This window comes from Zingiber officinale, chromosome 1B (genome assembly GCF_018446385.1).
Source record: "Zingiber officinale cultivar Zhangliang chromosome 1B, Zo_v1.1, whole genome shotgun sequence".
Taxonomy (NCBI): domain Eukaryota; kingdom Viridiplantae; phylum Streptophyta; class Magnoliopsida; order Zingiberales; family Zingiberaceae; genus Zingiber; species Zingiber officinale.
The window spans coordinates 131,126,072-131,142,163 of record NC_055986.1 but is presented as its reverse complement, the minus strand read 5'-3'; the positions used below and the strand labels follow the sequence as shown (position 1 = coordinate 131,142,163).

Below are 16,092 nucleotides of genomic sequence, written 5' to 3'. Positions count from 1 at the left end.
GGTGAGGTTTAGCTTGATAAATCAAAAGGCCCGATAAGTTGGAAAATGATATTACTTATAGTGTGTGTTATTGATTATAGAAGGAAACTGTGTCCTAGTAATCTAGGTTGATAATGTCCCCAAGAGGAGTTCATAAGGATTGTCATGTTAAACCCTGTAGGTGGACTTTGTCCGACATGATGATAAGGTTGAGTGGTACTACTCTTGGACTAAAATATTAATTAAAGAGAGTTGTCGGTAACTCATTTAATTAGTGGGCATTCGACATCTTAAACACAGGGAGACTAACACACTCATAATAAGAAGGAGCCCAAAATGTAATTTGGGATTGGTGCGGTAGTTCAATAATAATTCTTTAGTGAAATGAATTATTATTGATGAAATTAAGATGGGAGTTCGGGGCGAACATGGGAAGCTTAATTTCATCAAGAGACCAAAACCAATTCCTCTTCTCGGTCCCTATCGTAGCCTCTTGTATATAGAGATTTATACCCACCACATACCCACTCCTTACCCAACCCAAAGGGGCCGACCAAGCAAGCTTGGAGACCAAGCTTAGGCCGGCGAAGCAAAGGGTTGAGCAAAGATAGAGGGGTCGGCCAATGCTTGGAGCCCAAGCATGATGTGGCCGACCCTAATAAAATTAAAAAGATTTTATTTAAAATATTTTCTTATGTGGATAATATGGTTTTATAAAAAAGATTTTAAGATTTAAATCTTTCCTTTTATAGTGTCTACAAAAGATTAAAAAAAGATTTGAAATCTTTCCTTATTTGTAGATTGAAAGAAGATTTTAATTTTGATAAAACTTTCATTTTTTGTAACCATGTTCATGATTTAAAAAGAGAGTTTTAAAATTAAAAATTTTCTTTTATAAGTATCTACAAAAGATTAAGAGAAGATTTGATATCTTTCCTTATTTTTATATTGAAAAGAGTTTTTTATTTTAGAGAAAACTTTCCTTTTTGAAAATCATCCACATGTTTAAAAGAAAGATTTTAATTTATAAAATTTCCTTTTATAACCCACCATGAAGGGAAAATTTATTGGAGAAATTTTTTATAAATTTTTGAAAATAAATTAGGAAATTTTAATTCTTGTGTTAATTAAAACTCTCCTTGTTTTGGAGCTTATAGGTGGTCGGCCATTATAATTAAGAAGAGGAAATTGTTTTTAATTAAAAATAATTTCCCTTTTTCATGGCAAAGGAATTAAGGAAGTTTTTATTTAAATTTCCTTATTTTCCATAACCAAGGATTATAAAAGAAGGGTTATGGTGCATTCATGGGTAACGACTCTATTCTATTTCTTCCTCTCTTTTCCTCCTTGGTGGTGGTCGGCCCTATTGCTTTTCCCTCTTCCTTTTCTTTCTTCTTCATTGGCCGGACCTTATCATCTTTTGGAGCTTGAAGGTGGCCGGATTCTAGCTTGGAGAAGAAGGAGAGAAAGGAAGCATCCCTTGAAGCTTGGTGGTGGTGGTCGAACCTCATCTTTTCTTAGAGTACTTGTGGTGGCCGAACCTTGCAAGGAGAAGAAGAAGCTTGGGTGGTTCTCATCTCGGTAGATTGTTGCCCACACAACGTCCGGGATAAGAAGAGGAATATGGTAGAAGATCAAGAGGTTATTTCCTTACAAAGAAAGGTATAACTAGTAATTGTTTTTCGCATCATACTAGTTTTCTTTGTATAGTTATTTTTGGAAATACCAAACACAAGAGGCATATGATTCTAGAGTTTCGGATTTGTTTCGAATTTGTGTTTCTTTTGTTTTGTTTTTCGAATTTGTGATTCAATTGTTACTTTTGGTTAAACCTAGAGTTATATAAGGAAATTAAATATTAGCTTTCCTTAAAAGGCTTTGTCTAGGAAGTGGTGGTTGCTGTCATATCCAAGAAGGCCTAGTGCCTCGCCATGTTTAACCTGAAAGTCAATTATGGAAATTAATATTTAATTGAATTTATAACACAGGTGGATTTAGATCAATAGTGTTAAGTTCCGCTTACGATCCAATTCTAAACCATTAAGAACAGATAAGTTAAATTTGGAATCAATAATGTTAAGTTCCGTTTGCGATTCCTAATTTAACTTCTAAAGAACACAATAGGTTGTTTAGGAAAAGGTTCGACACTTGTACAAAATTTTGTACAGTGGAACCGGTACGATCTTCCTAGGGCCAACCAACAGGCTGTATTTATAGCCTTGGTCGAGTCGCTTGGAAAGGTTCCAGGCGCCTGGAGTGGGATAGATTTCTATCCCCGATGCAACGGTCAACGTCCACGTCGATGATGATAAAAGTTGGGTTCCGGGCGCCCGGAATGGGTCTGGGCCCTCTACTCCAGTGCTGCTCGCCTCCGTCCGGATCTTAGGCTCCGGCTCTGCTCGCTTGGGTGATTTCGGCCAACCAAAATAAGGCCCACCCGAACCCAATTTCGGCCTTCTCCTCGAGCGGGCTTCCGCTCCGGCTTCTCATCCCTCAAATGTCGCACACGTTCTTCTCGTCCACCGGTGTACTCTTCCGCAGCCCTTCCGACCCTCGAATGCACCAAGCCCGTCGGCTCCCTTCCCGTGTTATCTTTCTCGCTAGCTGCGTCTTCTACTCGACTTCCTGTGCTCCTAAGCTTCTGCACACTAAGACACAGGGATCAAAAATCAACATGACTTAACTTAACTTGTTTGATCACATCAAAACAACCTTGGGGTTCCAACAGGTTCTATATATGATCATGTAGTCACATACAGTAGACTTTCAAATCAATTATGATAATCGGTTGGATAAAATCAATCGACTGTCATATGCTATCAATTGATTGATAAGTCTAATTTAGAGTTGTTAAGGCTTATTAAGTAATTTCTATTCGAAATAAGTTTCTAAGGTTTTCTTAGATCTATCTACATAATATGCTACTAAGTTGAACTAATGTGTCGGCCCAAAGGAAGACACCTTAGGTAGGTTTAGTACATTTTGTGTTAGTAGATGTATATCTATGCTAAAAGAAATCATCCCAAAAAAAGGTTACTTTTATGCTAGATATATATACAAGGTAGCTTACAACTATAGAACAAATTATTATTTTGTTCAGATAATGCACAAAATATGTCGGCCTAAAGGAAGGCATATTATGTAGCTGATTGAAGTTGTTGTGAGCTATAGACCAAAATATAACTCATATAAAGTATCATATTATACGCATAATGGATCGGCCCAAATGAAGGCACATTGTATGGTCAATTAAAGTTTGAATTATATTAGAGAGTATCGCTAACAAATAATATGAAAACACATTATGCTGTACTTGGTATCTCATAAAGAATCCATTTATATGCATTTAAAATTTTATTTTATTTACATAATTTTATATTACTTATATATTCTTGGCTTTAATTAAATCGTAAGTTTAAATAAATTTCTCTCTTTAAATTTCAGTGCAATCTGTAACTGCCAGCATTAATAACATCCCAACGTTAACTGGTTCGAATTTTGCTGAATGGAAAGAATATGTGACTGTAGTCTTAGGTTGTATGGACTTAGACTATGCATTAAGGAATAATTGTCCCGCACCTCTGACCAGTGCTAGCACTATAGAGCAGAGGGATGAATTTTAGCTATGGGAGAAATCATATCACATGTGTCTGAGTATCATGAAGCTTTATATATCGACACCAATAAAGGGCTCAATAACAGAGAAAAGAGATGCTAGGAGTTTCTTGGATCAATTTGCAGACTGATTCACCTCAAATAAAAAGGCTGAGACTACCACACTTTTTACGAAGTTGGTAATCATGCAATACAATGGTAAAAGAAACATAAGGGAGTACATTCTGGAGATATCCAATATAGCGACATTGAATGAACCCATTATTCAATGCGTGCAACAGGAAAGAAGACTAAAGATTGAAACATCTGAGAGTGACTTCTCAACTTTGTTAGTTCAGAAGTCAATCTAGCTATTGTACCCACTAACACTTAGTGGATAGATTCCAGTGCTACTACTCACATAAGTGTCACTATATAGGGTTGTCTCAGGAGCCGGCTTCCGCTTGATGGTGAAAGATACATCTATACAGTAAATGGAAAGAAGACTAAAGTCGAGTCGATTGGTGTTTTTAGGCTTTATTTAGGAACCTATGTTTTTCTGGATTTAGAAAATATATTTAAGGTACCATCTTTTTGACAGAATTTAATTTTAATTTTTTGTTTGGACAAATTAGGTTATTCTTATTCATTTAGAAATGAAATTTTCAGTATTTTCCTTAATTCAGTGTTGGTTGGCAACGGTTCCTTGGTTGATAAGCTTTATAAATTGAACACCTTTACTTCTACAATTGACAACTTAATAATGCATAGTATAGGTATGAAATGTAAATTCACTGACAAGAATTCTTCTATGTTGTGGCATAGGCGTTAAAGATATATATCCAAACAACGCCTAAAAAGGTTAATGTCACATGGAATTCTCGATTCCCTTGACATATCAGACGTTGATATCTATATAGAGTGTGTTAAGGGGAAAACCACTAACAAAAGGAACACGGGGGCTAGCCCTTGCAGTGACATTTTGGAGCTAATACATACAAACATTTGTGAATCATTCCCTAAGACATCTTGGAATGGACACGCATATTTTATTAGCTTCATAGACAACTATTCCAGATTTGGCCATCTGTATCTTATTCATGAGAAATCGCAATCTTTGGACATGTTTAAAATTTAAAAAGCTGAAGTTGAACTTCAACTAGATAAGAAAATCAAAGTCGTCCGATCCGACCGTAGAGGTGAATATTATTATCGATATAATGGATCAGGTGAACATCTAGGACCTTTTGCGAACTACCTTGCTGAGTGTGAGATTGTACCTCAATATACCATGCCTGATACACCCAGTCAGAATGATGTAGCTGAGCGTCGCAATCGAACCCTAAAAGACATGGTAAAAAGTATGATGACTTTCACTTCTTTACCAGAATCTTTATGGAGTGAAGCACTAAAGACTACAGTTTACCTATTCAATAGAGTACCTTGTAAGACAGTAACTAAAACCTCATTCGAGATATGAACAAGTAGAAAACCTAGTATTAAGCATTTGCACGTTTGGGGTTGTCCAGCTAAAGCTAGGTCTTACAGGCCTAATGGAAGGAAAATTGACTCAAGAATAGTTAGTTGTAATTTTGTATGTTATTCTGAAAAGTCAAGAGGATATAAATTTTATAATCCCTATAATATATCCTTCTTCAAAATGGGAAATACCAAGTTCATTGAGTACAGTGGAAGTAATAAAATCAGGGAAGTATTTTTTGAGGAAAGCATTAATGATCCTCCTGTGGTCACTACTAGTGCAATCAGTAGCAGAATGGTTACCATACAACATATTATGGGTATCACACATTCAGTGAGCGTAATGAACCATGATATTCCCATGATATCTCCAATGCAATTGAAGGAACCTGCCACTGAAATTGAAGTATTGCCTCATATTGATCAGCAAGTACCTCAAACGCAAGTATCTTTAAGGCGATTCACAAGGGAACGGAGAACCACGAATTCTTGTGATTATGTTTATCTCCAAGAGCATGATTTTGACATAGGATTGGAAGGTGATCCTACATCTTTACAAGAAGTCAAACAATGCTCTAACCCTGAAAGATGGATTAACGTCATGTAAGAAGAATTGAAGTCTATGGTAGATAATGACGTTTGAGAACTTGTAGAATTACCTGAAGGAAAGAAGCCCGTTGGTTGTAAATGGATATTTAAAACCAAGCGGGGTTCAAGGGGTAATGTCGAAAAGTATAAGGCTCATCTTGTTGCCAAGATATTCACTCAGAAAGAAGACATTGATTACAAGGAGACTTTCTCACCTGTGTCGACAAAAGACTCCCTTATGGTAATCATGGCACTTGTAGCTCATTATGATTTAGAGTTATATCAAATGGACGTAAAGACTGCATTCCTTAATGGAGACATAGAAGAGTCTATATATATAGTGCAACCACAGAACTTTGAGTCTAATGACTCAAAGCACCTAGTATGTAGATTAAAGAATCCATTTATGTTTAAAGCAAGCGTCTCGTCAGTGGTACCGAAAATTTGATCAAGTGGTTATCTCATTTGAATTTAAAGAGAACTCCATTAATCAGTGCATATATGTCAAGTTCAATGGGAGAAAGTTTGTTATACGTACTTTATATGTGGATGATATATTGCTTGCGAGCAATAATAAGGGTATGTTGCATCAAACAAAGTCATTTCTATCTAATAATTTTGAAATGAAAGATCTTGGTGAAGCATCCTTTATTTTATGCATACAGATCTATTGTGATCGTTCAAGAGATATTCTTAGACTTTCACAACAGGCCTATATTGAAAAGGTGTTTATAAGGTATGGTATGCAAAATTATATACCTGGTGACACACCTGTGTCAAGAGGTGACAAGTTCAGTTTGCAGCAGTGTCCACGGCTTGAGCTTGAAATAAAATAGATGGAATAATTCTCATATGCGTCAGCAGTGGGAAGTCTTATGTGTGCATAAATTTATACTCGACCAGATATAGCATTTATAATGGGGATGTTAGGCAGATATGTAAGTAACCCAGGACCATCGTACTGGAAAGCGGTAAAGAGAGTGATCAGATCATCTGGAGGTGATTGGATATTTAGACTCTGATTTTGCTGGATGCTTGGATAGCAGGAGATCTATTTCAGACTATATTTTCATGCTTGCTGGAGTGGCTATATCTTAGACGAGCGTCAAGCAAATGCTAGTAGCCACTTCTACTATGGAGGCAGAGTTGGTAACATCTATGAAGCATCCAATCACGGGATTTGGCTGCGGAACTTCATCACAGCATTACAAATCGTTGATGGCATTGACAAGCCATTGAGGATCTACTTTGATAATAAAGTCACGGAACTTTATGCCAAGAACAACCGCAATTCATCGAAGTCTAAACTCATCGACATCAAATTTTAGCCGTTAAAGAAAGAGTTCAGAGTTGTCAGATTATGGTAGAGTACATCAGCGCATATTCCATGATGGTCGATCCACACACCAAAGGCTTGGTGTCTAAGGTGTTTCATGCGTATGTTGTGGATATGGGAGTCCTTCTTATGGAAGAAGAATTCATCTAATAGGAGTATGTATTTATTGCTCTATGTTGATTAATAAAGATAAATATTTGTTTTGATTATTGTACGTACTTAAAGTTCAAAACATTAATGGGAATTTCTATGTTTGTTTTACACTCTAACTATGATATCATTATTTACTGTTGTTGTTTAACATTTGGTGTTTGTAAATAACATATAGATTCATTTTGGAATCATACAGTTTGGATCATGATTTACTATTACAATTTAGCATAAAGGATTTTGTAAATATAATCTGGCCTCTTTTGAAGTTATCTTAGGACCAGTTGAAAATTGACATGTACTAATAATATTTTATATAATTTTTACTCTACACATCTGCATCTTGATCTATGTCATTAATGACATTGGTATTGTGATTACTGTTAGGACTTGTTACGATCATATATAGTAGCTATGACCTCTTTAATTCTATACCAATGAAGTTAATGGATCAGATTATTTACAAGAGTATTCTATACCTATAAAGTTTGATATCAACTAAAGTTACTTGTATTCCATATACAACTCACAAGTAGCTCAAGTGGAAGATTGTTGGTTATTATCTCTAATTAATGGGCTTAATTGTAAGTTATGCATATGAGTACAAACTGGACTCATTAAAGTGATATAACTTAGCCTTATTGAATTCGGTTGTCGGATATAGACCTTCTTCTTCCTCGGGATTATATAGACGACGCTAAAGAATAAAAACATTACTCTTCAATTAGGTTCTTTGTCATTATATTTATATATTTACTTTCTTATGTCATATTCTTGATAAAACTAAATATTTTTATTCCTGTATTTTCTATACGTGAATTCTTTGTAATTTATAAGTCATGCGGCTTAGATTTTAAAAAACTATCTTAGATTTTAAAAAAAACTATCATAAGAAACTTCTTTCTCAGTGTCAGTTGTTCCTGATGGCAAAAGGCGAATACGCTCGTCCCCAGCGCCTCCGTCAATCCGTCCCATGGTCAACACAAAGGAAGTAAATCACGGGCGGCTACTAGCCTTTGGAATAGTGACTAGCACATAAAAGAGACATTTATCTCGACTTTACCGAGATTCGAATCCAGACCTCACGATGACAACACCTCCAATGTCAATTGCTCCTGTGTAGACATGTAGTGTAAATTATGGAACATAGGACACTCAATTCTACATTATTTCTCTATTTCTGGCGGGAGAAATTACCTTCTACGATTTTTTTTTTCTCTCTATTACGATATGGTGCTAGGTTAATTTATCAGTGGGACTTATATCTACTAGTATAGAGTTTGCAAATCTAGCAAATAGACTTTTGTTTGTGAGCTTTACCAGCAGTTCCATTTCACGCAGGAAAGTGAAGCACTGCATTCCACAAGAAAGTGAAGCAACCATGATACTTTTGTGTTTCAAGTGAGAAAGGCATGATCAGTTAAAAAAAAAATTGCCACAACAGAAACAGAAATTATTATTATTATTAATAAGCTTGGTTTGATTTTATTGGTTTCCTAAAAAAATCTGAATTGAAGCAGAATATACGTACACACTTTAAAAAAAAAAATTATGATATATTTCTCTTAGACGTGGAACATCACCATGATCAAACCATTTGTCCCAGGTCACAGCACTCGACAACATAATCATCAATTATGAGACAACCCACCCATACAAGCAAGATAATCAACATCTATTCAGCATAACTCAAGTGTCATTTAAGCAAGCATTTAACCAAAGAGATCCTTGCAAACAAAATAAACAGCAGAAAATACACAGAATTACGAGTAGAGAAAACAGGTTGATCGCATCTAATACTATGAAACTTAAACACCAATGACCTACTTAAGGGGCAGCTTAGAAAACAAACTCAAATCAAATATTAAGCTGGAATTAGAAGAAACTACAGCTTTTCTACAATGCAACAGCCAATATAGACCTAAAGCATACATGTCCACCATCTGATGCCCCAGATTTTGATCAAGTAGCAAACAGTAGAGAGCAGCAATCTGAGGAAGCAAATAGATGTGGCTGTGGAATTGGCTGATTAACTTAATAACCGTTAGATACACCATTAGCCACAACTCGCTTCTCAGTCACTGGTTTAGCATCCTTCGGAGCAACACCAGCAACAGCAGGGACACCATTTTTTTCTGCTAAAGTGAATTCTGACACCGCAAGTGCATTTTGTGCAGATTCTTTCTTCAAAATAGAAACCAGTTCCAAGGACTTCGACAACACAGGCTTCCCATTGGCATTATCCTTTTCTTTTTCATCAAATATGACTGGTTTTCCATCCACAAGCTGAAATGAAAAGATATGGATGAGTGTTCAAAAAGGAAGGGCAACAGTCCAATAGATGAAGATAAAAATTCCCAAGCACACTAGCATGAATTTCAAAAACAAGAAACTTATGGAACTGAGCCATTAAAATTATTAATGCATAGTCTCAACATTCAAGAACGCATGTGTGGCCCATTGATTAACCTTTAGTTACTAAATTTTTGTTGATTGCAGCATAAAATCAGTGTATACAAATACTTGGCACATCAGAAGGATAAAGGACTTGATCATGCCTTCTTCTGTAACTGTTGTTGCTTTGGTCTCTTTTCTTGCATCACCTTCTGGCGGTTCTCATAGAAAGTAAAATCATCCAGAATTGAAGTCACGCTCACATGTTCCTTGAAAAGCTTGAGCAGTTGAAATCCTTGTTCAAGCTTCACCTATAGGAAGGATAAGGCAGGTAAAAATGATATTTCAAATGATTAACACTTGAAAGTTTTTCTTACCTCCTGAGTATCTCTGCTGTTTGTCACAGGTTTGTTGTCATTGTTCTCCAATGTAATATGTTTTAGGATGCTATTGGGCACATCCTTTACAATATGCCATTTAACAGGAAAACACCCAATCCACTTGTCCTGCTGCCAATAATCTAATGTTTTGTTGAAATCAACCGGACCAACCATCTCTGCAACACCTACGAACTGTCCACTAGTGTTGACCTATAATGCAAAAGACATAATCAACAATTATATCATATAAACCTGAAAAATTAGAAAGTGCAACACAAAAATGATGCTTACAGAGAACAATAAAAACACCGGGCATCCATTTTTCTCTTTAGATTCCTGATAAGCAGCATCAAGCTTCTTGTTCCCATGGGGAGTACTAGCCCAAACATTGTACTTGATACTCTTGTGAATATCATCCTCGCTGTATGATTTTATTATAAAAAACTTGGCATCTGAATAAGTTACTAGGAAATCTGTCTTGTTGTATTTGTCTTTATCAGGAACTTCAGAAGAGTCCTGGACACTTGTAGAAAGACTTTGCCCCCTTACTGCAACAGAAAAATTAGGCCCAAATCCCTTTTGGCTTCTAAAATGACCTGCCCTTGGTCCTTTATTAAGCTCACTCAGGCCTTCTAAGTTCTCATTACCATAGCCATAGAAACCATTGCCCTGACCTCTATGCTTATACTTGTTATCCATTGACATTACCCATCTTCCATTCATGCTGGAGTCATAAATATTTGATCGAAAGCTCTGGTTACCTCTGAATCCATTAGCATTCTGACCATATATTCTATTGTTAGGGTACATCTTGTTCACTATTCCAGGAGCTGATGATCTTGGAGTATGCATTCCCTGGCAATCATAAGATATTCTCACTAAACAATGCCAAGAGCGCAAGAAGTATCACAGATAATCGAATATAAAGTTCAATATGTTTGGAATTTGCAAAATGTTCAGCAAGCAGATGCCAAAGTAAGTAACAGTTAAGTGAAACACTTGACTTGCAGCAAGCTAGATTATGACTACTTAGAACAAATTATAACAAAATGCAAGCATGAAAGTGTGCTGCGTTTTCTTACACATGATGCCTACTCAGTTTCACAAGAATAAGTAAATATATCAGTTAACAGACAGGATACTAATTTGTATTGTACATACAGAAAGATGAGGGAGAGGATGGAGATTCTGATTTCTTGTTGACGTAGTATTTGCAATATGAGATGTCATTGAAGAGCCATTGTTAGTGGAAGTTGGTCTCTGCTGCCCATCAGGAAACATGGAACCATCATACCATGAAATAGGTGACCACATGCCATCATATCCAAATCTTGGATCCTGGTAACCAAAAGATGGATTCAGGCCAGGTAATGTGCCTTTACCAAATGAGACACCTGTATTTGATGGTGTATTCTGTTGGTTTGGTTTTGCTTTTGTTGTCCCATTGTTGCTATTTGTACTTGCTTTAACAGCTTCATTTGAATTAGCTTTTGTTGTATCTACTGGAATAGGAGGAAGTTCAGTGGCAGTAGATGTAGAAACATCTCCTTTGGAACTAGGATTTTGGCTTGTTGTGTATGGTGCACCACTGGCTGTCTGTGGCTGGTAATACGTAGCAGGGAAGTGGTAATGTTGGGGTGTGTATAGTTGATTGTTGTGCCCCATAGTTGGAACTGGGGAACCAGGAGAAGGATATGGACTATATGGAGAATAACCATATCCAGGATGATACATATCCCCATAAACCCCCTGTCAATGACCAGAAATGCCATTAATATATGAACATAGAAAAGAGCCAAAGTACATAAATAATATTTGCAAAATAACTTGCTCTGGTTAAGGAACAAGATACTGAAAATAGAAAGGAGAGTTGAAAGCAACTTACAAGTGGAGGTACCTCCACTCCATCAGAGTTAACATATCTAGGATAATCCTCCCACTCTGTCATTGAGCCATCATAACCTGAATTTTTTAAAAAAATATTATGTAATTCCTCAAGTAACACTAAGGAAACTAAAGAAGATATTTGCAATCTTAGCAAGTATCCTGAAATAGACGTTTATACAGAAATAAAACATAGAACGAGTTTACACACAACATGCAATTCAAGTAATTCGGGTAATACCTAAAACATAAAAAAAGATCATCCATGTATCACATCTAACCTCCATAGTACAAAGCCGAAGAATATCCATTCGGCAAGTAGCACATGCTCGCATCAGTATGCTCCTGAAGCCAAGGGGTCAAAGACCGCTCATATGTTGGGATTGGAGCAATTGGTTCCCCGCCATTGGATGAACCATATTGAACTCCAGAAGTCTTCATAAAAAAAAATAAAAAATCAATCAATAATAACTCTAATTGAATAAGAACCTCAATAATATCATCCTTCCTCAAAAAGAAAGTATAGATAAAACGCCAATAATAATTTCCAATAGCTAAATTTGAAAATCTACCTTTGTAACTTCTGAAGCATCTTCACTTTTGTTTTTTGAGTCCAGGGATAACTTTTGCATCAGATCTGCAGATTCTGAGACACAAATTAAGGACTACCAAAATTGAAAAATTGTAACATTATAGTTATAGAACTCAAGCAGTACGAATCACATTAAAAAAATTGATCTCCATACCAAGTTTCCAGATTGTGCATAGTGCTGAATACGAAACAGAAATTATAGGTCAACTAAAAAAGTATTCCTCCACAGGCTTAAAACAATAAAACCCACGATAAATCCATCGACTAGAAAACCTCGAGACGATTGAAGAAACAACACAGCACTAATATTCCATCCAAGAACCAAAAAACGTAGCAAGAGAAGAAAAAAATGACGACCCTAAACCCCTCCTGCCCCAAAAAAAAGTATTCCACCCTTCATCATGCTTGAGCCTCCGATCCAACATAACCGATGTAAAAAAACCTAAACAAAGAAAGCGGGAAGCAAAATCCAGTTTTTATACCGAAACACCAGCATAGAAGCAACAGAACAAACGGATCGAATCAGATCAAGTAACACTAAATCGATTCCCTCGGAAGGAAGGATACGGTCGGCAGGAGCAGCGGGGGCGACTGTCGCCATGGACGGATCTGCAGGTAAGCCGCGGAGTCGGAGGAGCGAGCTGTTGCGGGAGGATCAGATGGCCAAAACCCTAGAGAGCCTGGAGAGGGAGGAGGACAACCCTAGGAGAAGAAGGAAGGAGTTGAGCGCCGCCACAGGAGAGGGGGAAAAAAGAGAGGGTTTTGGTGTCGAAGAGGAGCTGATTAAATACTCACGCTTTTGCTCGAGCCCGCACTAACCCAAAAACTGATACATCCGTGGGACCCTCTTCTACCACTCAAATTGTCGAATTATTACTCTGGGTAGGAGTACGGGTAGACATTCCTTCCCCGAAGATCGTTTCCGAAATAGGAAAACATGGCGACTGCTCTCTTTTTATTTAGCCGATAAACGCAATTAAAATCGTGAGAAAAATGTAGGAGAGCTTACAATTTTTTTTTAAAAAAAAAAAGGAAAATCTATATTGCATTTTGAGTTTCGAGTAGAGTTGTTTTTGTACAATTTATAAGTTATTTTTTTAAAAAAATCATAGATATAATCTATATTTTAAAAAAATATATGTGCATATCTACCTTAAAAATATATCTGCGGAGATAGATATTTAAAAAAAAACGAAAATCTATATTTTTTATCGATTAAGAAATATATGAAGTTGAATGGACTTGTCAACGACTTGTCTAGGTTGGTCTATTATTGCCCTACGGCCCACTGAACTCTTCATATGTGACAATCCCATAATAATCTTTAATATTTAGAACAATCTCATTCATCCTGTTAACAATTCCACAATAATCTTTAGCATTTTAATCATCCTTCGAGCAAATCACTCTATCTTAGATGCTCAATTGTCTTTTTGCTTGTGAAGTAACCACCTTAAGCATTGTTGCTCCACCCCCATTTTTTTCTTGAACCATATTCAATTTGACCCTTTGCATTTTCAATCTCACTTTCAAGGGTTTACTATATCAATAGAATACAAACGAAGCAAGGATGATTTTGATACAATTTAAAATGAAAAGAAGTCAATATATATCATTGGAAAGGCCATTTTATTACCTAATAGTCTCAACAATCACCTAACAGTCTACCCTACTCTAGGTATTTGGCAATTCATCTCCCTTTCCCAACCCCGAATTATGAGGTGTCGATTTATGTTTGTTCGTGATAAGAGACAAAGATAGCTCATGTTAGTGAGTGATCATTATGTTATCAACTCTCCATCTATTTTTTTTTTTTATTAAAGTTGACACTGAATATCTAGTTGCTTATTAATTCTGAAATGACTCATTCACTTTTTTAAAAAGGAAAATAATTGCTCGCTATCATAATTAGAAAGTACTCATAACAGACAGTCTATCAATATGATATTTTTAGACAATACTCGTTAAAAAAAAATCATCTGTTAATTTATCAAAGTTAAGAGTCGATTCTTAAAGGCCTGAAAATTTGAGAATGCGTCTGCTGCTACACCATTATTCTGGGACATCAACTTCTATTTTTTTCTTTTAGTAGTCCAGGTATCCAGCTTGCGGAGGCTTAGGGCTCGTTTAATGAGGCTCGTTAAGATAAATAAATCAAGCTCAAACTTCGCAATACTCGGCTCGTTAGCTCGTGAACACGTTCGTTAAGCTCATGAATCAACTTTTAAATTAAAAAAATAATAGTTTTAATATTAAATTTATAGATTTTACACTCTATTTATGAAAAATATAGACAAATATATTAAATTTATGTATTAGAATAAAATTATAAATTTTAATAAGAATATTATAATTTTCTCTAAATATATAATTTAATTTTTAATGAATATTTGAATTTATAATTTATACTTATTAATCTCGTTTAGGCTCGATAAAAGCTCGAATAAGCTCGTCAGCCATGAATATATTCGTTAAATAAAGCTCGAGCTCGGCTCGATTATAAACGAGTCAAGCTCAAATATTCAAGAGTTCGGCTGGCTCGATTACACTCCTACGGAGGCTCATCAATATAAATCGGAAAGAGCTTGCGGGCATCTAAGCAATCAACATTCTTAGAGTTGTCATCCCACTGGAAAAAATTCTTACAGTGAGCCGCAGCTGAGATTTAATTCTTAGATGTCTAGTTAATTGTTTGTAAGGTATAACTGCTACACCATTGTCTCCGGACATCAACTTTCTATTTCTATAAATGATCATAAGCAAGCCCCTGGTGCCTCACACACTAAGAAATCGAACAGGTCAATATATGAAAGGGTATTTTTGATTGCTTCCTCAGGAATATTTGGAAGCATCAACTCGACTATATTTGGAAGCATCAACTCTCTATCTATTAAAATTGATAATGTTGCTCTTAGCACTCGTTAAAAAAATTAAAAAAAAAAACTACTGCATCTTATCATAGAATATGAAACGAGCAGTGCATTTTGAAGGATCAAGTTGCACAATTCTGGAAGAAAATAAAAATAAAAAAAGGTTTCACAATGTTTTACGAGTCAACCGGATTGCGTGAATTATAAAAGTAAATATTTAGCAAAGAATTAACTTTAAAATGTAAAATGGAAAGATGAAGAGTGCAATATATTAAAACAAAGAATTGAAGAGCTTGGCAGCCAGCTTGAAATTTCTACTTGCTGCAGTTCATCTTTATTCAAAACTCTGCCACTCTAAACCCACACACACAAATGAAACTTACATTCTTACATAGCCAAAATCGAGGAGCAAAGCCAAAGAAACAGAAACAGCTGTTTGCTCTAAGCCCCTGCAAAGTGCGAACCAGACTGCTCATGAAAATTTGTCAATACCGAAGTCAACAAAAGCAGAACCGAGAGCACAGAGTCGCAAATGGTGCTAGTACTGGCTCCCAAACTGTACTGGCTCAGAAACTAGAAGGTGGTTTAACGCTCGGAGCTACTATGACACAACGGAACAACAGCTGAAAACACTTGACAATAAATGCGTGGAAATGTACACAGCTAATTAGCACATTAGTGAGAACACCATAAAGTGAAATATAATCAGCGGATCAACTTTAGAAGTGCCCTTATGAACCCCTTGAGGTACCCATATTCGTAGAATTTCATTTTCAACCGTTTGACTTATCACCAGCTCTCACAACGTTGCTCTCCAACCTGTATCAAGCAAAAATAAAATTTGGG

General features: G+C 36.0%; 1 protein-coding gene across 1 annotated transcript; it reads right to left on the bottom strand.

Moving 5' to 3' along the window:
- Positions 1-8,780: 8,780 nt before the first annotated feature.
- LOC121979552 (YTH domain-containing protein ECT4-like) lies at positions 8,781-13,135 on the bottom strand. Its single transcript, XM_042531549.1, has 9 exons — positions 12,944-13,135; positions 12,357-12,430; positions 12,066-12,219; positions 11,786-11,862; positions 11,062-11,649; positions 10,192-10,755; positions 9,898-10,110; positions 9,685-9,831; positions 8,781-9,412 (listed from the first exon to the last, which is right to left on the bottom strand). The coding sequence occupies exons 1-9, from the start codon at positions 12,975-12,977 to the stop codon at positions 9,161-9,163; spliced, it is 2,103 nt and encodes a 700-aa protein (XP_042387483.1). The 5' UTR covers positions 12,978-13,135; the 3' UTR covers positions 8,781-9,160.
- Positions 13,136-16,092: the final 2,957 nt, after the last annotated feature.

Excerpts from the sequence above, each read along its gene's own strand:
- LOC121979552 (XM_042531549.1), bottom strand. The coding sequence starts at position 12,977 with ATGGCGACAGTCGCCCCCGCTGCTCCTGCCGACC. Across the intron at positions 11,650-11,785 it reads GAGTGGAGGTACCTCCACTT|GGGGTTTATGGGGATATGTA; the intron begins GTAAGTTGCTTT and ends GGTCATTGACAG. Across the intron at positions 10,756-11,061 it reads ATCCTCTCCCTCATCTTTCT|GGAATGCATACTCCAAGATC; the intron begins GTATGTACAATA and ends TATGATTGCCAG.